General features: G+C 50.3%; 2 protein-coding genes and 1 long non-coding RNA gene across 3 annotated transcripts; all 3 read right to left on the bottom strand.

The window, feature by feature from the left end:
- Positions 1-11,261: 11,261 nt before the first annotated feature.
- LOC104582115 (ATP synthase subunit a) lies at positions 11,262-11,864 on the bottom strand. Its single transcript, XM_010231450.1, is given in 3 exon segments — positions 11,262-11,540; positions 11,543-11,762; positions 11,764-11,864. Coding segments are annotated over 3 exon segments (600 nt in total).
- Positions 11,865-14,701: 2,837 nt separating this feature from the next.
- LOC106865752 lies at positions 14,702-15,552 on the bottom strand. The gene is made up of 2 exons (XR_001405089.2): positions 15,024-15,552; positions 14,702-14,939 (listed from the first exon to the last, which is right to left on the bottom strand). It is a non-coding gene; the product is annotated as an uncharacterized LOC106865752 (long non-coding RNA).
- A 4,880-nt stretch (positions 15,553-20,432) lies between these two features.
- On the bottom strand, positions 20,433-23,240 carry LOC100826294 (peroxidase 3). Its single transcript, XM_010228897.3, has 3 exons — positions 22,678-23,240; positions 22,213-22,573; positions 20,433-21,000 (listed from the first exon to the last, which is right to left on the bottom strand). The coding sequence occupies exons 1-3, from the start codon at positions 22,906-22,908 to the stop codon at positions 20,576-20,578; spliced, it is 1,017 nt and encodes a 338-aa protein (XP_010227199.1). The 5' UTR covers positions 22,909-23,240; the 3' UTR covers positions 20,433-20,575.
- Between the last annotated feature and the right edge of the window lie 484 nt (positions 23,241-23,724).

Below are 23,724 nucleotides of genomic sequence, written 5' to 3'. Positions count from 1 at the left end.
TAGGCTTCTTGGTTTCACACAGGGGAATTTAGACCAACCCAAAGAACATGGAAGCTATCGCGAAGATGGAGGCTCCCCACAGGGTGAAGGACGTCCAATGCCTCAATGGCTGTGTGGCTGCGTTGGGGCATTTCATTTCAAGGCGGGGCGAACCCGCCTTACCTTTCTTTAAGGTAATGAAGAAGAAGGGCCCAATTGATTGGACCCTCGAGGCTGAGGTGGCGTTCCAGGACCTGAAGCAGTACCTGAAGTCACCGCCAATCCTCGTCGCCCCCAAGCCGGGCGAGCCGCTGCTGCTCTACCTAGCGGCGACTGACCAAGTGGTCAGCTCGGTGCTTGTTGCCGAGAGAGAAGAAGATCTCCCGGGGGGCTGAGCTTGCGGGGCAGGGAGCTAAGCCAGCCCCGGCAACCGCCTCGGACCCGGGAACCACCATTAAGCCAGCGGCACCGATACCACTCAAGCAGCTCGTGCAGCACCCTGTGTACTTCGTCAGCACGGTGTTGCGCGACGCCCGCGTCCGGTACCCGCAAGTGTAGAAGCTCTTGTTGGGAATTCTGCTTGCATCACGCAAGCTGCGCCATACTTCTAGGCGCACCGCATCACGGTGGTGTCAGGGTTCTGCCTCGAGCGGGCCCTCACCAACCGTGAAGCCACCGGGAGGGTGGCCGAGTGGAGGGTGGAGTTCTCGGAGTTTGATCTACACTTCACGAACACCAAGAGTATCAAGAGTGCTGCTCTGGCTGATTTCGTTGCAGAGTGGACCTCGACAGGCATAGAAGAAGAGGAGCCGGAGACCAGCCTGCCCGGCAAGCTGGACGAAGGCCACTGGATCATGTATTTCGACGGCGCGTTCAGTCTGCAAGGGGCTGGCGCTGGAGTCATCATTGAGTCGCCCACGGGAGACCAACTAAGATTCGCCATCCAACTCGACTTCCCAACTCCACCAACAACACGGCTGAGTACGAGGGGTTGCTCGCCGGGTTGCGGGCGGCGATCGCCCTCGATATTAAGCGCCTGGTTGTTCGCGGGCATTCCCAACTCGTGATCAACCAGGTTAACAAGGAATACGACTACCCGCAAATGGCAGCGTACGTGGATGAAGTCTGCAAGCTAGAACGCAAGTTCAAGGGTCTGCGATTCAAGCACATCAAGCGCAAGGATAACTTCGCGGCTGATGAACTGTCCAAGTGGGCAGCCGAGCGCCGGAAAGTCCCGGCGGGAGTGTTCTGGCACAGGCAGACTACGCCTTCAGTCACTCCCAAGCCGGCTGCCGGGGAAGCCCCCCCCCCCCCCCCGGCAACCGAAGGAAACCTCGCAACAGCGGAGGTCCATGCCGCCGATGTGGCAGCATGCATGAGTAGGGTGTTGGAGATATGCCCTAGAGGCAATCATGTGATGATGTTATTTCCTATGTATTCATGAGTTATTTGTCCTTGAACATCATCACTGATATGTATTAATAAATACGTGATTTGTTTGTGAAACTATGTATTCTATGATGTTGTTCTAATGGTCCCTGGTCATTGAGGTTATGCGGACACATAACCTAGACTAGCAATGTGAATCAGTGTGATGACTATGTTTCACAAGTCATAGGGCAAGGTGTTGCCGACTGATAGCATGGACTCGACAATGAGATTGTTGAGTCGGACAGACCCGCACTGAGACACAACGAGATGATTGTCATTTGTTAGTCTCAAGTACGATGTATATGCCAGTCCTAGACCTGAGGTCATCGTATGAGCTTGGGATGTGAATCGGCCTACTTAGGGGTTGCCAAACGCTACTCCGTAACTGGGTGGTTATAAAGGTAGCTTTCGGGTTTGCTGAGAAGCATGCTGCGAGTCATGGTTGATCAAGATGGGATTTGCCCCTCCTGTTCGGAGAGATATCTCTGGGCCCTCTCGAGTGATCAGATTCGGAAAGCATGGCCATGCGACTTGGGTTAAGTGTTAACCCGTTCGGGAATCTGTATCACAGGAACGAGAAGAGACTCGAGCTATCCACAAGGATGGCACGCACTCGCCTTGAGCTCGACACACATATCGCGAGGCAAAAGGAATGTTGCATATGACACATTGTATGGTTCGTCAATATACCTTGTGGTTACTCAGGAGTTGGCACGTGCTGCTAGGCGCCGCTACCAACTATCGACTTGAGTCGGTGCCAGTGGACGAGCAAGGTGTTACTCGGGCCCGCAGTCCGAGCTCGTAGTCGTGGCCGACTGACCGCGAACCTGAAGGGTCACACGCTTAAGGGGTGGGAACCGAGTTGGATCGGATCCAACTCGTATCGGGCTTGGACTCCTAATGGGCCTCAAGTGTTGAGCCCACTAGGGACGTCTATATAAGTGGAGGAGACCAACCCGTCTAGGGTGAACTCCAGTTCAGACGCGAGTTAGACTCGGCCGTCGCACCTCCACGCCCAAAGCCTTGCGATCGGATCTAGCAGTCCGCCGCACGGAGTTCCTCCCTGTACGTGTGGATACCTCGGAGGCGCTGCACCTGCGGCGCTTGGACGAACTGTTCGTGGGATCGGCGAGGAGGAGCAGGCTGTTCGACTACTCGGCATCGACGCGCTACATCGACTCTACTTCCGCTACGGGTCTGTGCGTCTAGTGGTAATCTCGTGATCCATTATCTACAGCATTGATCCGGGCGGAAGCGGTAGAAAATTTTATTTTGTGCTAGCGTAGCATACCGCGTTCCCCAACATAGGGAAACCCCGCCTTGGGCGGTGAAAATCGCTCGCTACCTCAAGGAGGGAGCCCTCCCTAAAGATGACGTTGCCATAGAGCGCGTAGCCCGGCAAGCCAAGATGTACGCTCTGGTAGACGGGAACCTATACCGGAGGCGTGCAAATGGAGTAAATCTCCTCTGCATACCCCAATACGAAGGACGCCACTTCTAGAAGATATACACCGAGGCACATGCTCGCACCATGTGCCCTCCCGGGCTCTGGCCGGCAAGGATCTTTGGCACGGCTTCTACTAGCCTACAGCCCTAGCCGATGCCGAGCAACTAGTCAAGACATGCGAGGCATGCTAGTTCCATGCAAAGAAGAGTAATCAGCCAGCACAAGCCCTGCAAGTCATTCCATCCTCCTGGCCGTTCGCAGTCTGGGGGCAGGACATCGTCGGCAAGTTGCTGAGAGCGGTGGGCGGCTACGAGTATTTGCTCATGGCCATCGACAAGTTCTCCAAGTGGGCGGAAGTAGAGCCAGTGCGGAAGGTGACCGCTCAGGCGGCCATCAAGTTCTTCAAGGGCATTGTGTGCCGGTTTGGTGTGCCTAACGGCATCATCATCGATAATGGCACACAATTTATGAGCGCTGTGTTCCAAGCTTACCGATAATGGGCACCAAGATCCACTTCGCCTCTGTTGTTCACCCGAGGAGCAATGGACAGGCGGAGAGAGCCAACGCAGAGGTGCTGCGGGTCAAGACGAGAACCTTTGACAAGGTCAAAGGCCACGGGAAGCACTGGATTGAAGAACTCTAGCCCGTGCTATGGTCGATCAGGACCACACCTAGCCGGGCAACGGATGAAACTCCTTTCGCCCTTGTCTAGGGGGTAGAAGCGGTGCTGCCCCTCGAGCTCAAGCATGGATCCCCTCGGGTACGTGCGTACGGCAAGCATAGCCAACACGAGCAGAGGGTTGATGATCTTAACTTCATCGAAGAACTTCGATGCCGGGCTGCTGTACGAGCTGCACGCTATCAGCAGGGACTCCGCCGTTATCATGACAAGCGGGTCCGTACCCGGGAGCTCGAGGTCGGAGACCTTGTCCTGCGCTGGATACAAGGAACGAAGGCCAGGAACACGTTGGCTCCGAAATGGGAGGGGCCCTTCTGGGTAGTGCAGGTGACCAGGCCGAGGGCTGTCCGGCTGGAAATCGAAGAAGGCTTGCCGGTGCAAAACAATTGGAATCTTGAGCACTTGCGCAAGTTCTACCCGTGAAGCGGCGGAGCCTGACCCGCGGGTGATGCTGCTGCAGCATGCCTCTCAAACTAGTTTAGCCGGGCAACCCCTGATTGTAATCTGCTAGTTTCTATGAATAAAGTTACGTGATTTCCTCTTAATTTCAAGTTGTCTCGTTATTGCACATTTTTTCTTCTGTCTCCTTCTCTAGGTGCACATAAGTCTCTTTTCATCCTTGGCTGTGAGCAGGGGGCTGCCGGAGCCTCAAAAACAAAAATCCCGTTGCCGGATCACTCTGGCACGGGGTCGTGCCGTTGCCGGGTCTCCCACAATGCGCACCACGCAGCAGCTGCGTCATGGGAAAAGAAGAGTGCTCACACCCAAGTTTGGTATCGACCCTTCTGTGCCCGCAGGCTGGGAGGCAGGAGGGTAATCTGTGTTGTACCTTTTTTCGTGCATTTCGAAAAATTTCTGCGCCATCTCGGGCTTGGTAAGAATCTGACATGCAGGATAAGGATAGGGATCAGACACACGGTGATACTTGTGGAGTACTCACGGGCCGTGTCGTCTAGCAGGCAGCCACTAGTGCGTGGCGACCGCTTCGAGGCTCTTACCACAGGAGGGTGTCGCCATGTGCGCCGCGGTAGCTCGGCACGCGTGGCAGTAGGATTCTCCACCGTGTCTATAAAAGGGCATGGTGGCCACGGAGCAACTCAGAGCAAAGCTAAGAAGATGGCGAGTGGTGCGGTAGAGAAGCGGTGGTGGTGCATTTCTCCGCGCACAAGCGCCGAGGGTGTACCTGCCATCGCCTCCTTGCCGCATCACTCCACCGGGCGTCTCCAAGGCGGGGGCTGCCGCAGAGACGCGATGGCAGTGCATGCCATCAGTGCTCAATGCCGATGGGTGCATGCCATCGCGGCCTTGCCACATCCCCCCAGCAGGCGTTTCCAAGGTGAGGTTTGCCACAGAGACGCTATGGTGGTGCATGCCATATGTGCTCAACGCCGATGGGTGCACGGCCACAGCGCCCTTGCCGCATCCCTCCAGCAGGCGTTCCAAGTGCAGAACCGACACGTTTGACATGAGAACAGACAGCTAAGTGCATTATCCTACGCGCCTAGCTTTCTAATCTCAACGCTAGCTTGTTGGTGTGGATCGGGTCTCGCGTGTGGCTGGAGTGTTAGAAGGACGCTTGCGGGGGGAGTGCGCTCCTCATGCGGCTCATGGGTCCGTCCCGTACACTACTACAGAATATGCTACCAGTGGCGGTCAAAAAAATGGGTTGGTGGCGGGTATGTCGCCCGCCACCATCCACACGTCACTGGTGCTGTGAGCAGCAATGACGGGTCCTTGCACCGCCACTGGTGCTGTGATCTCTAATGGCGGTGCAAATTCACCGCCACTGATAACATTTGCATGATTTAAAAAAAAAGCAGGCCACCGGCCGGCTCCCATGGGGATTTACAAATTGAAATCGGTTAATGAACTCGATAGAACAGACCGAGATGAATCAAGAAATCAAATCACACATCTGTACATAAACAAACTGGAAAACAAATCATGGCGCAGGCCCCCATCGCGGCTGCCGTGGCAACCCTCTGGCAAGCGCCCTCTTCGTCTCCTCGGTGGTGGTGCGGCGGCATCCTCCTCGGTCATCTGCGTCAGAGATGGAGAGTGTGACTGAGAGAGAGAGAGAGAGAGAGAGATAGAGACGAGGGGGAGAGATAACTTACCCGGTGGCGGGGCAGGCCCGGATCCGGCGAAGGCGGGGTCAGGGGCGCTTGGGCAGCGGTGGGGCTGGGGCGTCGAGGTCGGTGGAGCACGGATCCGACCGCGTCTAGGCCAGGGGAGGCCGGATCCGGACACGTCTTGGCCGGGGCAGGCGGGATCCGCAGGAGGAGGGAGGCAGGCCTGAGAGAAGACAGAGGGGGGCGGGCGCGTGACCGGAGAGGAGAGAAGAGGAGAGGTGGCTGGCACCTGGCCGGAGAGAAGAGGAGGGGCGGCGCGGATCTGGAGAGGGAGGCCGGATGGGAGGAGGAAAGAGAGAAGGAAGAGGAGAGGGAGGGAGTAGAGAGCTCACGGGGGGAGGAAAGATAGAAGGAACGGAGAAGTCTGGGTAGGGGGAGAGAAAGAAGTCTCGGGAGAAAGAGGAGGCGCCCACGATTGTGAGAATAAGCGGACGCGATTGTCACACGTCACGGATCCGGGTCCTCCCACTTCGACCAATCGGGTTACAGCACACGGATCACAGTTTCAACCTGAACAAAATCAACCTCAAGTGGCGGGTTTTATTGCAAAACCGCCATTGGAGGGTCTAAAATTCATTTTTCTTTTTTCCTTTTTAGTACAATATACTTGTATTTTGGATTATATTGAATTGGTTTATAACTTTATATAGATAGTCTATTTTGTGTGAAAATTGGGATCGATTTTGACCCATATTAATAGAGTTTGCTTCACAAAATACCTCATCTTTGTGTTTAGAAAATGAAAAACTTTTTTTTTATAACTACAAATTTCTAAATTCTTTGACAATATTGTTGGGCATGCAAAGACGCATCTTTGTGCAAAAATTGTTTTTATTATCACGAACTATGGTATAGCCGTGCCTTAAGTCATTTGACTTGAAACTCATAAACATTCATACTTGATAGTCCATTTTGTGAAAAAAATTCTAAACATTTTTCAAAATTCAAGTTTATCATTTTTCTTGCCAACTAGTACACATAAAAGGATTCCATGCCAAAGAATTGACTTTTTTTTTACACTTGCTTCATATTATTAGAATTTTTGCAAGATGGGGTGAAAATTGTCGGCACAACTTTCCATAGAAAGGTGTTGAATATTTCAACATCCTATAAGAATCTTACATAATTATTACTTGGGTACCTTAAAATGATTTTTTCAAATTTTTAGGAACAAACTATCACACACTTGTAGTTCAAATTTGAATTACTTTTGGGAAATCGCTAGAAATTCATTTAAATGGATAAAAGCATAAATAAAGCTATAAGATTCAAAACCTTTGGACACAACCAAATAATTATGGTCTAGTTTGTGTGAAAATTGTATAGGTTCCATTTTGAACCATAAAAATTGTACTTCCTTCACAAAATACTTCCTTTTTTGCATTAAAAAAATGGAAAATCATATTTTATCAGAAATACCATGTGATATTGTATAGGTGCTCAACGTGTTAAGGAACAGAAATGAAGACTTCGGCAAAAAGAATCAGATCGTTTGGATTTGTTTTGAATTAGTTATGATTTTTGCAAATTTTAGCGGTCTCCGGAGGGTCACCAGTGGCGGGTTCGCGCTAAGGACAGCCACTGGTAGGTGGGGGGTCACCGGTGGCTGTTCTAAGAGGTCACCAGTGGCTGTGCACAATGACCGCCACTGGTGCTTGAGCACCGTGGCGGTGATTTTTTGAATGAAAATCACCGCCACTGGTGGGGGTTCATGGAAGGGGTATTCTGTAGTAATGGTAGGCGCGTGCTTGGGAGTAGCTAACCCGCAAGTGGAGTGGCTCGCCGCTGCTGCTTGGCCCCAGGTTGGCACTGCGGGTCTGTCCCGGGTCCCTGGTCTGGTTAAGTGAGTGACATGCGAGTCCTCGGCAACACAAAGCATAACACACGAGGACAGGAAGGTCCACCCCGCGAGCCAATTTCGGGAACAAGTACCAAGTAGAACCAGAAAACGAAATTGCTAAAAAGTAGCGAATGATTACATGGGATAATAAAACCAAAATTGTTCAAGGGCGCCAAGCGCCACTTGTAGGAAACAAAATGAAAACAAAAGCTAGCAGGGGACGACGACGACTGGTTGTCGGGGGCTCCTGCTGGGGGCTCCGGCTCCGGCTTCCTCTGCATCCGCTCCACCACTTCGTCGATGAACTTTCCTACTGCCCTGGTGTGGGAGGGACCGTCCTCGCTGTCCAACAATGCGTCTAGTGCACCCGGGGGGGGATCGTCTCGGCGATCTCCCTGGCGCACGACGCTATCTCCCCATCGCAGAACTTGGAGATCCACACGTCCAGCGCCTCGAGCTTCCCCACCATGTCGGAGAAGAATGGGATCAAGGTGCTGAAGTCCGTGCCGTCCACTTTCGCCGCCTGCAGCTCGAACCTTGGCAGCACCTCGCGTACGGCCTAGGCGATCTCATGCAGCTTCACGGTCTCCCTCCGCCGCTGCTCCGCCAGCTTGTCGTGGTTGCTGCGCGACAACACCACCGCATGCTTGGCCTTCCAGAGGAGTTCGGTGAGCCGCACGATCTCCTTGGCCTTGCCCACATTGTCCTCGCCAGTCTTGACGAGCTCGCCATGGGCGGTGGTCAGTTCGGACTCGAGATGGGCACTCCTTTCCTTGGCGGAATTGAGCTCCCCCTCGAGTTCGCGCTCCCGGGTCCGGAACTGCTCCCACAGCTCCTTCTCTCGCTGTGCTGACGCCACTGCCGCGTCCTCCGCGGCCTTGGCCTGCTCCTCCAGCTTCGTGCGCAGCGCCTGGAGTTAGGAGGAGTAGCTGCTGACCAGCTCCCTCTTCTCGTTGAGGCGAGCTTGGGCTGTTGCCAGCACGTCCTCGTGCTCCTTGTTGGCCTTCTCCCGTGCCGCGGCCAACGAGTCCAGTAAATGCTGGTGTTCGGCGTGTTGGGCCTCCAGCTGCCGGTGGAGCTCGGCCTCAGGGACGACTGGCGTTGTGGCCTCGTCCCTAGCCCGCCATGCTAGCCGGGTCTCCTCCCTTAGCCGGGAGAGCTCCTGCCGCTCCCTCTCGACATCCTACCGCACCTCACCCAACTGGAGCTTCGCGAGCTCGTGGTGCTCCCTCACCTTGTTGAATGAGGTGACGAACGCCAGCTGCTGCTCCTTGATGGCGTCGAGGAATTGGTGCCCCTGGTCATAGATACTTGGGTCCCAGGTGATTGGGTCTCAAGTCGCCCCGGCAAGAATGCCGAGGTCTAGGCTGGAGGTAGCGGTGGACGACGACGAGACCCCCGCCGCCATGGTCTGGCCGGGAGGAGCATCGTCCCTTTGCAGGGGAGCCGGCTGCTGCTCCCCGACCACGTCTTCCTCCACACCAGCGCCCGTGGGGTGCGGGTCTGGTGGAGGGGCCTCGCCTCCTGCTGAGTGGTTGCGGGGCCTGTGCCTCCGGCCTGCAAGGCCGGGGACGCGCCGCGGAGCTCCACTTCGGTAGCGGCGGTGGGTGCCACCACCGTCGTGTCTGGGGCGGCTGGGCTTGGCACGGGAGCCACCTAGCTTCGGCTCATCCCTCAACTCTGCGTCCTCGACGTCAGAGGTGAGGTCGATCACTGTATCGTCCGCCCCCGTGGTGGGCGCATCGGGACCTGCGACAAGGTCAAAGTACCTCAAGCCAAGATGGAGTACCCGGCGATGAGCGCAAGGGAGTTCTGGATGAGTACCTTGCGGGGTCGCCGCGCTTGCGGGGGGAGGCTTGTCCCCCTCTGTCCCGGCTTCTGCTGTCGGACTGTCCCCCGCAGGCTGGGTTTCGCCTGCAAGCCAAGGCAAACACACGATTAAGGGCCAACGTGCAGAAGGAGCATCTGTAGTGGAGTCAGGGGAGGGGGTTGTACCTGGTGCGGGCTCCTCCTCCTCTAGGACCGGGTCGGCGGCGGGCGTAGTGGCGGCACCGCTGGTCCTCGTGCCGGTCTGACTGGCACCGACATTAGCCCGGGTGCATGGTTTCTTACTGGGCACGGTGGGTGCAGTGTCGGTTCTCTCCCTCTTGCCGGCTCCCGCCGGAGCGCTGTCCCTGCAAGGCGTCAACAAAGGAGCGAAGGAATCAAAGCAAGCACAAACTCGTAAATAAAAGGGGGAGGTTAGGGCGGAAATCTCGCCCCCACCGCTCCGCCCGTAACGGTGGAGTCCCTGGAGCAGCGCATGGTCAGGAGCCCGAAACGACTCGGGACCCACGCGTCAGATTAGGGCGTAGCCCGGCAACCGACCAAGGATGATTTCGCCCGGGAACAGATGTTGTCGGCCCACGCCCGGGGGCTACTGTCGCACCAATGGCACCCGGGGTACCACCGTTGCTCAACGCATGGGTCGCCTAGCTTGCTTCCCGCAAGGACAGCACCCTGGGCAGCACAGTGCGAGCTGCCCGGGAAGCCACCAGCCCGGCAGGACTAGCCGGGCTGCGGGGGTTACCCCGGATGACAGCGTGAAGATCCCCGTCACGACGCCCCCCGGGAAGCCCGCTTGCCAGGGAGGGTGTTCCCTGGCGTAGGCGTTAATAATGGGGCCGATGCCCAGCAAGCAGAGTATCGACGCCACGTGGCTGCCCGGCAGGCTCCTTTTGTACAGGGCTGGTCAGAGCGTGGAGTGTGGCACAAGCCGAGCATTAAATGCTCCGACAGGGAGGTGGTTTCCTGTCTAGTCAGCATACAGTGAGTAGCCCATAGTGGACATAGCGCACGTATGGTCCTAGCTACAGTGCGTCCTACCGTGCATGCACGCCAGCACAGCAAAGGCAAGCTGCCTTGGGTCCTCGTTCGGCGCGTGTCCAAAGCGCGTCCTCCATGCAGACCGTGGCCCCTGTGGTATCCCTTTGAGTATAAAAGGAGGACCACTGCCACCGGTCAAGGGGTTCGGTTCCGATTTCCTAAGGTTAGGCTGGAGCGTAGATTGCAATCCAAGAGATTTAGTCCAGAAGTAGCAAGTAGCCACTTAGCAGAAAGGGAAGAGAGCGCTCGAGTACTCCCCCGGCAATTTCTAAACACTTGTTCATTGGCTAATAAACACTCAGAAGCAGGACGTAGGGTTTTACACCTCCGGGTGGTCCGAACCTGGGTAAACCGACTTGTGCGTTGCAACGCCCGTCATTGGCCTCGCCGGCGATTGCCGGAGCGATCCCCAACACCCACTGCCGAATCTAAAAGGGGGTGCCTAGCATCCCCGATGTCTAAGCCCCGGGCTACGACAACTGTCTACCTGAGCAAGGTTATTTACTGGGTATCAGCAGATCCAGTCCATCTGTAATCGATCGTACTGTTCCTTATTCATTAGATTGCTAGTTTGCTGATCTTGTGAATCTCTTCCCCGCTATAGCAAGTTAAGGTTCCCACTGATGATTTGCTAATTGTTCGATGATGGGCTTCGCCCTTTCCCCTTGACTAGCGATATAGACCCCTAGGAACTTGCATGTGCTATTGAAGCAGTATAAGATTAGGTGGCTCACGTTACCAGTCTCCCCTACACCTACCATCAGAGATGGAAGTAGACAAAACAAAAAAATGCATACGTTGTTTCCTCGCTGCTGGAAAAGTAGGAGCATTTGGTTCCTCGTTTTTATTCAATTATGAAATGACTCATTTTAATGGAGATTTATAGCATCATTCAAGTAAATGCAAATTGAGATTAGAAGCTAAGAAAATGAAGCCCATGTCTAAAAAAGGTGCTAACGGCAGTGGCCATGGGACTCCCGCAGGTAATAAGAAGCTAAGAAAATGAAGCCCATGTCTTTGAAATCCAACGATCGCAATGCCTATAAAAATGGAAAAGGATCGAAAGAGCCAAGCGGTAATGAGAAAATGGCTTGTCAATGTGAAGCTAAAGGGTATCATACCCTGGGGATTACGAAATAACGAAAAAGTAAAAGTGACCGAGAGTTGCGAGGGAAAAACTTTTGTTTCACATTTCCGGAAAGACCACCTATTTGTTCGTTTACAAGGTTCAACACAAAATCATAAATTAGTTCTACCAAGGATTGCCATGCATTTGGAACTGACTTTCCACCTCCCTTTTTCGTAACAACAAAAAACACAAGTAGGACGAAACCGAGAGTGAGCAGCATAGACAAGGATGGATTTGTGAATGGGAAAAAAAGTTGCCTATATATCCAGAGGAATGCAAAATTCATCCAGTGGGTTTTCACCCGCTCCCCCAATCAAAGCGAGCTGCTCGTGGATAGAGAGCCAATCTGCCTCCCAGACCATTTAGCATAACCTCTTGGTACAGGCTGACCCAGGTTTCGCCATTGTCGAACTGATTTCTTATTAACTGGGCTCGGAAGTCGGAACTCCTTAAGAGCGTCCTCGGACTCTGGAGCTCTTAGAATATCATTTAAATACATTCTTATCCTAACCCAGACTTGGACTCTGTAGTCGACTTCGGGGTCGGCAAATAACCTCTTTGGAATATACATGATACTGTCCATCCTTTTAAGCTCTGCTCCCAAAAAACGAAAGAAAGACTTTTGTGTTTTTGGCGTTGGTTTTTCGAACGAAAAACAAACACATTCTTTCACGAACTTCCATGACAAAATACTAGTTTCATCCACTGGAGGTCCCATCGACGAGGGCCAATGATACTATTCTACGCGTTTTCTGAAGAGCAACAACGGAAATAAATAGGTGAACCTGCATACAACTAAAGAGAAAGAAACAGCCTTGACTTATTCCTATCTTCAACTTCACGCCGACATAATCTTGATTTGACACAGCTAGACTTTGATTGCCATCTTTTTTGGCCAGACGATTTCTCAATTGCAGATGGGAAGAAGGACGGAGTCTATAACCTACGTCATTTCGAGAGAGAAAACTTTGATTTTGAGTTTGATCATACCAGGCATATCCATCACATCAACTATGGAACTTTTCATATGCATTTTCAAATTGCATTTCGTGCTCTTTTTCATTCATTTTCATCGCCAGCTAAACAATTTGACAAGATCGTGCATCAATCAGTCAGTGCCCTCGTCCGCTAGGGAAATGCCCTCTTGAATAGACTCGATTCCCCGCCCCACATCAATGAATGTCTAAGATGCAATGGAATCGCAACGTTTCTTTCCACATGATAATATGCACCGAGGAGAGGAGTAGTTTCAAATAGAAGTAAAGTAAACAGATTCAAGTTAGCCCAGTTTGGTTCAGCCTTCCTCGGGGAAACCTCGGAAAGAAACTGTTCTTATAGACCTTCCTTAGAAAGGAATGGATTCATAACCACTGAATAATATTTCATCTCCAGTGGACCGCAGTCATATTACCATACAAATTATATCAGGTATGGAGCCAGCGTCACTGTCGGTTTAGCGTGATTACCTTCCCACTGTACTCGATAGCTACCATTCGTGCACCTAGCATTTGTGCAGAATTGTCTACCAGCTCCTGCCTTCTTGTCCTTTGCGCTCAAGTCTATGGCCAGTACTGCCCGGGGCAATATTAGAAGTTTTCCGAGGGTTCCATCGCCTCTTGGTTGGTTTTTCTTCGCAAGCAGAGCAAGCTAGAGTTCACATCCGATTATCCTTACCGCACTAACCATTGCTGGCGAGGTAGCCTTACCCTAACGTCATAGAGAAGACGTGCCGAATCTGCCTTACTAAGACCTGATACAAGTGAAACTTGCGCCATTTTTTACCCCACTTAGATTTTTTTCACCGTTCAAGACGGCATACATATTTTCCTGCTGCGCTATACTGGCCCTCCTCCAGTGGCATGGAGGCCTCTCGGCCGTTGCGCATGGCGAGGTCGTAGCAAAGGCAAATGTGCTCCGCTAATGTTGCTGCGATGTGCGCGCACAGACGGAATTAATTAACAGCTGATGTGATATCATTGTCCGCCTAGCCGGGAAGCTGCTGCGCGATAAACAACTATCCGAGCGGACGAGGACGACCACCCAGTCAGTCAATAGTTAACCAAAAAATTAAATGAGGTAAAAATAGGCACATGTTTCACTAAATGGGGTAAAATCAGAGAATTCCTGCTAAATGGGGTAATTTGTGTCAAAAATATCAAACTAGGGGTAAAAAATAGTATTCACTCTTTAAGAGTTATAGAATTCTGATCGATATGGAATATCCTATTGAGAATTAACGTACCCTCCTTTTATGTGTACATGCATGATAAGTGTTCCTTCATTTTGTTTGATGAGCAAATATGTCCATAAGTGTCACATGTGAGCAGGTATTTACTTATATTTTTGCCATGATCTCTTTATTTGAATTTTTATAAACTTTTAAACTAAGTTAATCTTGGTCTGGCCACATTTCTGTTTTTATTCTAGTATGATCCTGTTGCTTTGTTGCCTGTCTCTCTGCAACAGATAATTCTTTTTTCTTTCACTTTATTCCCTGAGTACTATATATTCATGGTTATGGTTAACTTCTATTTAAAACCTCTTGTTGATTGGCTTTCCATGCTTCTCACCCTAGCTATCTAAAATAAGTTCTATGTTCAACCAGACTTTGTGTCTCAAAATGCTAACAGCTAGGCACCCCTGATTTCAGGATGTAGCACAGAAAATCATGTCCTTTTCTGGGAATGGATGGGCAGTTTGTATCATGTCTGCCATAGGTGCCGTATCCAATGTGACAGTTCGGGGATCAGCTTCTCTTTCGCCTCAAACAATTACATATGAGGTTCGCTCGATTGTTTCAGATTGAAATATATACACTTGAAATGAAATGCGAGCAGTAATTACAGCATGGCATTATATATGAGCTTCTCTTCCGCCTCAAAAAAAATTCTGATATGCTTTTCAAATTTCACCTCAACTCCAATCGAACATGCATAATTAGCAAGAAAAATGAAATGCGAGCAGCAATTAGAGCATGGCATTATAAGAAAACACATATTTTTTTTGTAGTTCTTCAAATAAATTGTTGCAGTTTCGCCTCAAGATTTGCTTCCTATTCTGAATATACACTACTACAGAAAAGCTTATCAGTAACGGTCGAAAAACAACATCAGTAACGGTCGGGGCCGCCGTTACTAACTTCGTGGTACTGATGATACCCATCAGTGGCGGGCACTGTAGGGACCGACACTGATATCGTTTTTTACATTTTTTAAAAAAAGGCACGCCACACGGCCCGCGAGTTCATCGGTTCACCAAATCACAAATCAAAGCAAATATGTATATAAGCGTATTTTGGACACCACAACAATCAGTAAATCCAGCAGTAGAGATGCATACAGATCCTATATACAAATTTATACCCAAACAAATCACCGAATTAAATCTGCTCGCCACGCTTGCCAAAATTGCTTCTCGAGAGCCGGCCACAGAGAAATCTGAGAGAGAGAGAGAGAGAGCTTTATCAAAAACCGAAAGAGGAAGAGAGAGGGAAAGGAGCAAGAGAGATAAAGAGTACTTACCAAGATCGACGGAGGCGGATCTGGCGGCAGGTGTGCTCGGGGGCGGCGGATCCAGCGCCGCGCGGGGTTTTGGACGTGGATCCGGTGGTGGACGTGCTCGGGGATTGTGGATCCACCGGCGGGGAGGCCGATGGGGGGCGGATCTGCGCGTGGTCGGGTGGTCGGTGGCGTCAGGGACCATCTTCGGAGGAGCGGCGTCGTCGGAGGAGGTCGGTCGGCGGGGAGCAGCAGGCCGGCGCACGGAAGCCGATGGGGAGCAGCAGGCCGTGGCCGGCGGAGAGAGAGGAGAGGAGGGAGAGAAGGGGGGCGGGGTTGGCGGGAGAGAAGGAGTCGGCGCCCTCCTGCGCGGCGGCGGCGGCCGGGACCGGAAGCGCGGTGGAGAACGAGGTTGTAGGCGGCTGCAGTGGGAGAAGAGAGGGTGGGAGAGAAAGAGGATGAAGCAGAAGAAGGAGAGACCGATGGGCGCTGCAGTCACGGTGGATAGAGAGAAGAGGGAGGGAGAGATCAATGGGTAGGTGGGATCATGGGAGGGATCCGTCGGTGGATAAAGAGAAGATCCACCAGTTCGGAAGACGCCACCTCATCAATCCACACCTCCACACTTCCACCAGTCAGAGCCTAGGACACGAATAGTGTTTTCATGCCATCAGTGACGGGCAAGAATAGAAGACCGACACTAGTGGCTGACACATATATTATTTCCATCTTATTTTTATCTTTTACTCAATTTGGTTCTTGTCTTGTACAATTTACATCACTCATTATGAATTTTAAAGAAGGGCTAATAAAAAGCAAACTTAAATAGTGGCGAAATTCATACAAAACTTTGTTTGATGTATCAAACTATGATGTTAAAACCCAAAGTTAGAAGATGCACCCGGCCATGTGCAAAAAAGGATCGATTATCATGAACTATGACATATAAATGGGCGTAACTTTGGTCATTTGTGTGAAAATTGGATAAATGAAATTTGGAACCATATTATCATGAAATGTGGCATAGAAATGGACAAAACTTTTGTCATTTGGTTTAAAACCTAAAGTTCAACTATGGAAAATATCAAGATTGTACTACATATGTCATTTTTCAAATATTACCATATGATATTATTATTACACTATGTTAAGAAAGAAAAAATAAGACTTTATCAAAAAGAATCACATTTTTCTGATTTTCTATGAATTAGTTATGATTTTTTCAATCTTCAAAGGTCTTCAGGGGTAATCAGTGGCGGGCATAGATGTAAAGCCCGCCACTGATGTGTGTTTTTGTGATTTTTGTGATTTTCATATTTGGCCATTAGTGGCGGGCTTTCCGTGCCCGTCACTAATGAGGGTTCATCAGTCCCGCCAATGATGATGAATTATTAGTGACGGGTGTTGTGCGCCCGCCACTGATGATGAGGGGGTCATCAGTGACGGATGTTGTGCGCCCGTCACTGATGATTGTTGTCACATATGCACTGTTTTGTAGTAGTGATATGTCCTAATTATTTCCATTCGATGTACAGGGTTTTTTTTGACATTCTTTCTTTGTCTGGCTCATATCTGCCAATAGAAAGAGATGGACTGAGCACTCATACAAGAGGACTCAGTATTTTGCTTGCTTGTCCGGATGGCCGTGTTTTAGGCGGTGGAGTCGCAGGACCTCTCACTGCAGCTTCACCAGTCCAGGTTACCCTCTTTTACTTGATGATCATGCTTCTAGTCCAGCTAAGATCTTTAATTATATCAATAGATAAAAGTATATTTTCCATCCCTCAACTTTTTTCATATATGTTTCATCCCCTAAACCGGACACCATATTGTCCCTTGCCCATTACAAAGCGGTATTAAAGCCATCGTATCATGGTTTTGGCCCTGGCATTGAATTGTTAGCCTACCATATTGGCATCACGTTTTGTTTTATCCCTCGAGTCAATTTGTTTTCGCCAAAAAAAACTAAGCCAGTGTGGTATTTCGAGGCCAAATTAATGATAAATCAGCACTAATACCACATTACATGAGGGTAGGGACCATTGTTGTCCGGTTTCAAAAATCGAGGGATGAAAAGTATACGTAAAAAATTAAGTGACCATTTGTGTACTTTTTGACAAGTTGAGTGACGAAAAATATACTTTGTCTATCAGAAATGTTGATAACTTCCATATTTCCAGATCTTGCTTTCCTTATCAGAGTAATAAGAAAGCCAAGAAAAAGAGTGTTTTACCACATGAAATTACACATACTACATGTGGATTATTGTACCGGTGTAAAATTAGAGATAAGTTCCGGTGTCGGTAGTTTTAGTTTTCCACGTGGACATTATGCCATGCTTATCTTATTTGGGAAGTTTGCATCGCTTGACGAAATAGACATGTATTAGTATACGGAAAACCTTGTGCTTTCTCTTAATGGTTTATACTTTGTTGCACCGATGTTCAGGTGGTCATTGGAAGGTTTCGAGCTGATGAGAAAAAGGAGCTCGGACAAGCTGTGATCAATGAGACGACCCTAGGTGCTACGAATGGATCACATGGCGAACTAGGAATTGTGCCAAACTAGACAGCCACTTACTTATCCAACACCCCCAACTTCAGCTATGAATGGATCCCATGGCGAGCTAGGAATGGTGCCAAAGTGACCAAACTAGACAGCCACTTACTTATTCAACACCCCCAACGTACTTCAGCTGAATATTTATATTTCAGGGGTGCATTCTTATCACCTGATTAATTCTCATGCAATGTCAGTCCGCTATAATGCTTAGCTTTTCAGTCCTAGGCCTAGCTCCATATTGCTTCACTTTTGGCTCCTAGCTCCAAACTATTTGTTTCACTCTGAGCTGCTTAGCTTCTGGCTCCAATTTCTAAATGGTTACCTTTTATCTCCTAGCTACAGCTTAGGTACTAGTATCAGAAAACAGTATTCGCTAATGGACGACGCGCCCATGGATGTGGTCTATTTAAATTATGTTGTAACTGGATGGTGCTTTATAATAATTTATCTTTTCCATGCATATCCATGTGTTCTGCAAATGAAATTTTGCGTGCTCGTATTGAACGATGTGTCAGCCTTTTACTGCCCAGGCTGCCCTTCCAGGTCCCCCGGTGAAAAGTGTGACTCCTCTTCATTCTCCAGCTGTGGCGCCTCTGAGATCCACTGCATCAACGGCCGCTGGGAGAAGTCCGGCATCCCGCCTGCCAGCAAGCTGCCCACGACCTCCAGGCACGCCTCGAGCGGCGGCCTCTCTCTGAGCTCACGCTGGCACTGCACGTCTTGGGCGGTGGACATCGCGGCCACCAGGGCCGCGACGACCACCTCGAAGACGACCAACTTATTAGCCATGTCTGTGGATTGCTTGTAAATGTATGTGGTAACGGATGGGATCGATGCTAGCGATGATCGATCTACTCGGGGTTTTATAGGACCAGGTGAAGGCTATGGAAGATATGGTTGGCAGGTTGGGTGCACGGTGAGGTTAGCACTGTTGGTTTTGGAAGAAATGCAAAGGAACACAAGATGACAAGATTAGTCGGAGAAGTGTAGGAAATGCAATGCTTCGAAGAGTTTTTTTTGGGGAACACGTGAGCTTTATTGAGTCACACCAGAAAGAGTACAATCAGCCTGAAGGCTGTGAATCAGAAACAGAGGACTCGCGTCCATCCATACAGTCCAATCCTCATTCAGCCCACGTGAAACACGCGCATTCGTGAGCGACTTCATTAGCTAAACGCCGAGCAAACGAAATAGAAAAACTAGAAAACAAAACACTAAGCTCACTAACTTCACCTAAAGATAGGAGCCACCACGTCTCTATGATTCCTTCTCTCCTGCCAAAGATAACCAGCACCGAGCAGTCCGATTGTCGAAGTGTTGGTCCCTCGCGAAAAGAACTGCATCCAGCATGGCCAGCATTTCAATGATGAGAGGATCCATGATGCCTTGATACAAGCAACACCACGCCCCACGAGAGCCCACGGAGTCACTTGCAACTCCACCGGTAGATGCAGAACCTTCCTCCGCCCGAATTGCACCATCAACAATAAGCTTGGTTACTCTAGGATCCGTACCATGCCACATACAAGGTGGGCGAGAAACCTTGGCCTTCTTCTTCTTCAGAGTGTTTAGCGCACAAAGAGATTCAAAGACAAACTCTATCGCTTTCGCCGGATCGTAGCCTTGATCTCCATGACTCCATTCATTCCAAGATTGCCAAATGGACGCCATGATGGAGATTATCAACTCTCTATCCCCTCCATCGAAAAATGATTCACAAAGATCAATGTCCAAATCCCAGGATCTCAAATGAAGTCGCGGCAACTTCAGATTGAGATGCTCCTTTGCCGCAGCCAAAAAGACTTGTGCAGGGAACACTCGACCAAAAAGAGAGAGATAAAGTCATGTAATCAGTTTCCGTAAGACGGAGCTTTATATTTATGAGATTGCTAGTGCCGTGTGTATGTGTTGGAAAAGTGCACACTTGTATTCATCTTTACTTTTAAGCATACTTTTAATATTCCTGCCAAAAAGTGATTATAGGTTGGGGTTTCGTGGAAGGTGTGTGAGTTGCTCATTACGTGCTTCGGCAGAACTAAGTGCACTCGAAACTTCGAGCATGCATGGGAACCGGTAATAAACAATCATACTCTGAAATCGAGCTCGTTCTCCGTAGATTGCCTTCAAACGGATCATGCTGAGTATCTGAATCTATCTATCGTCCTGAGTACATGATGCAAAAATTAAGTAGATTGCACACTTCAGAAAAACTGTTGGGAAACTGTACACGTGCGGAACTATTTTACAAAGTAAGAGCACAACACTCTTACAAGAGAGGAGAAAAAAGAAAAGAAAGAGAAATACGGGAAACAGCAACAAAAAAAAAAAACGCCAGCGGCCCAGGGCCCAGCACCCAAAACCTACTCTCGCGGCATCAGAATGCTTCGCCTAGCCATTCACCAAAGTGCTCAAAAAAAAAACCATTCCCCAAAGCTTTTCTAAAAATAAGCCATTCCCCAAAGCTGGACAGAGTCATAGAATCAAAAATCTTCTCAACGCAACGGTCCTGGGGGAGATCTTTGTTGTGGAAAATCCGCCTATTCCTCTTCAGCCATAGCTCCCATACCTAGGGTGGTCAGTCCAATGGTCATCCTTGTCTCCCGTGATGCAAATTTCCCCTAACTAGTACCGGTTATTTGACAGATTTCCAAGCCAAAGACACTGGTTAGCGTGTTTGTATCATATCTGTGCTATGATGTATTGCACTGAACAAACTAATGATTGTCCAATTAAAAAGCCTCCTCCTTGGTTTGATCATTAACTGTTCTTGATTTCCAGAGAGAAGGGGAGAACGTGCGCGTGCACTCAGTTCTACTAGATTTCTACCGAGATCTTTGTTTGTTTGTTCAGTTGGGACACACGCACGGCAAGTAGTAGCTCTGCCAAGCCTTTTCCCACTGAAGTTTATTGCACCATTTTCCTAGTTACAGTTGGACCAATAGAAACATAAAACCACCCACAAAAACCCACGGATCATCGTGGCCATACATACATATATATACAGAGTTTACAGACTAGCCGTTGACGACGGCGCAGTGGCGCCGGATCTCCCCCTGGGCGCCGGTCTTGACGCCCACCATGCCCAGCCTCACCATGGACCTCGCGAACACCTGGAAGAACACCTCGGGGGGCCCTTTGGCCACGCTCTCGACGTCGGCCCTTGCCGCGGCGTCCGTGATCAGGGCCGCGTCCGACTGGAACAGGCCCCGGCGCTTGAGGAGGCCCCGGTAGTAGCCCAGGTCGAAGGTCAGGAAGCTTCCCGGGTCCATCTCCACGATCGTCGTGTTGTCCGTCGGCGTCGCGCACTTTGTGCGGCGGAGGGTCGCGGCGTAGGCGGTGTCCAGCGACGGGTCCGCGTCGCCGGCGCCGCCGCGGCCCGTGAAGTTGTAGAGCCGCTCGCCGAAGGAGTCGCAGTGCGCGATGCCGATCGTGTGCGCGCCTGGTGAGTTGATGATCAGGTTGCCAGGTCACAGATGCAAAATTCAGAAAGTTCAGTAAAACATTCCAGTTCAGTAGTTCAAATGTATTTTCAGCGCTTCTGATCTGCGATTGTGCGAGTCAGCGGTTGGTTGCTGAAATCTGAACCATGTAAATGCAGTAAGTTCAGTAATACTACTATGCAATGGTGTACGTGTAGAATTGCCCCATTAGCAAGGAGGCTTAGATTGTGGAGCAACATACTAACATTATCCTGCTTCAGAGTATGCATGACATTTGTGTCTTTTTTTCTGGTACCATCAATCTAAACAGGTAGGAATTAATAGACCAGTGTGGTTAGCAGACAGCAGTAGCATGCAGGTCTACATCACAACTGATTGCCCTGTACTCATATTAAAACATGTGAATCTCTCGTGACCTAAGCTGGTAGGATCGAGAACTTGACAAGCAGTTCAAGAAGTCCTTGACAGTTCATATATACTCTGTACTTCCGCCCTTAATTAGTTTGTCTGTCGTTAACTCCCTGCTCTTTTTGGACCCATTTTGTTGCGGTTATTCGACAAGTTAAAGACACTGGTTAGCGTGTCTGTATCTACATCTATGCGGTGATACTATTTTTTCCAAAGAGCAGAACATAAAATCTGTGCAGCGGTGCCTCTGTGCTACGATGGCATTGAAGTGAACACTGAACAGACTCATGATTGTCCAATTAAAAAGCCTCCTTGTTGGTTGGAGTAACTGTTCTGGATTTCTAGAGAGTGGAGGGAGAACGTCCGCGTGCATTCAGTTCTAGAATTCTACCGAGACCTTTGTTTGACACACGCATGGCAAGCTTTAAGCTCCCTTTTCTTCTCTGTCATACCTCTTTTTATCTCGGAGCCATCATTTCAGCAACAGAGCAATACAGAGTATATAGTCATGTGACTCTGAGTGGAGTGGGTAGTAGTAGGATCGCGTGGTAGCTGCCGGCTTAGTTGCCGCTAGCTCGACAGAAAAAAAAAAGGAGCAGCTCACGAGAGCTATCTAGTCATCTAGTGGTCTCACTCACTCAACTGAGTGTCGGTGCCAATGAACTCGACAAGGAAAAAACAACGATTTGAGGCTGCATTTCTGCCACGTACACTAACTAACTAATCAACTTACTCTTCGCATCGGTATTTGGTACTAATCACTACTCTTGCGTTGTGAAAAACTGTTAATTTTGTTGTGTCACCTGACAGCCAGACGAGGTCGGGGAGCTCGAGCCCTTTGCTCCGGAACGACGCGAGGAGCGCGGTGAAGTTCATGGTGGGGGCCGGGATCTGGTCGAGCGCCTCCTGCTTCCGCGACACCCTCCCGTCCCTCCTCCCCGTCGGCACCTTCCAGAACGGCCCACCGATGGCGGCCACGGCGTCGCGCGCGGCGAGTGCCAGCACGTCGGCGCAGGACACGACCCCCGGGCACTCCTCCTCCACCAGCGCCTTGGCCCCGTCCAGGAACGCGAACCCGCGCAGCGTCAGGTTCGGCGCCGCCTCCTTCTCCGCTTCCCCATTATTCTTCTTCCTCCCGTTCAGCAGCACCGACGCGTCGCACCCCTGAAAAAACAGAGTAAACAGAGCCGGGTTTAGCATTGCATTGTGGGAATTCATGGCGATCGTCATGGCCGGAGCCATGGAAGATGTTTGCTTTCTTTGCTTACCCTAACGAAGCAGTCGTGGAAGTGGGTGCGGAGGAGGGTGGCAGCGAGGGAAGGGGAGCGGGGGACGTGGCGGCGGGCGTAGCGCGCCACGAGCTGCTCGGCCCGCGGGCAGCTGTGGGAGTAGAACCCCTGCCGCAGCTTGCCTGAACTCTCCGCCTTCGCCGCTGCAGCGCCGCCGACGGCCAAAATTGCGGATAACAGGAGCGTCAGCATCGCAGATCGTGCCGCCATTTCTAGTCTTCGGCTAGCTCGGGCTCTGTTGAGTGGCACACACACTCCACGAGGTTTTTCTGGTTTCTGATCGACCGGGGGCTTTTTATACACACGGACGGAAGGACGGAGTGTAGATGTTCGATGGAAGGGGACGGGCCAGTTAATCAAATGGGGGATGTGTAGAATGGGCACGCATTTGCGTCATCCGAAAGTGTTCATTCAGCTAATTAAACTCGTTGGTTAGTCAGCACTAGCTATGCGTACGAGCTGGATCAAATTAAGGTGCAAATCAGCGATCCAAGTGCCAATTGCCAAGACCGGGTGACTGGCCTACGTACGGTTACGACTAACGACCGTGCGTTGCTCCATTTGGATCTTCTTCGCTTGCTGCCACGGCCCACGGCAGACTCTATATTTTGAGTTTTCCTTCTTTGATGAAACCTTGATAAAATACTACTCACTCTGATAACTCTCTATAAGATTTCCTCAGCATAAAAGGTTGGCTACACTTGCTAGACGTTTTACTCCGCGTAGCTCGAAAAATGCTGTGGCCGTACTTCTTTTTTTGCTAGACGTGGCAAATGATGATCAAAGTAGCATTTTGAAAAATCATTCTACTGTTCAACTTTTCAAAAACTCAAGCACGCGGTCATGTACTACGCACATCACACGGCTACCAGCCAATGCTCTTTACGCTTTTCTAGCTCCTTCTTTCCTTTGTCAGCATGGATGATGGCCACAGTTTCCCATCAATCCAGACCAGTACAAGCGCGAGCATTAAACTGCAGCCCAAAGTATTACTCTCTCCGTCCCATAATACAAGGCATGCACGCA

The sequence above is a fragment of the Brachypodium distachyon genome, chromosome 1 (assembly GCF_000005505.3).
Source record: "Brachypodium distachyon strain Bd21 chromosome 1, Brachypodium_distachyon_v3.0, whole genome shotgun sequence".
In the NCBI taxonomy this organism is placed as follows: Eukaryota; Viridiplantae; Streptophyta; class Magnoliopsida; order Poales; family Poaceae; genus Brachypodium; species Brachypodium distachyon.
This window is presented reverse-complemented; position numbering and strand designations above follow the sequence as displayed.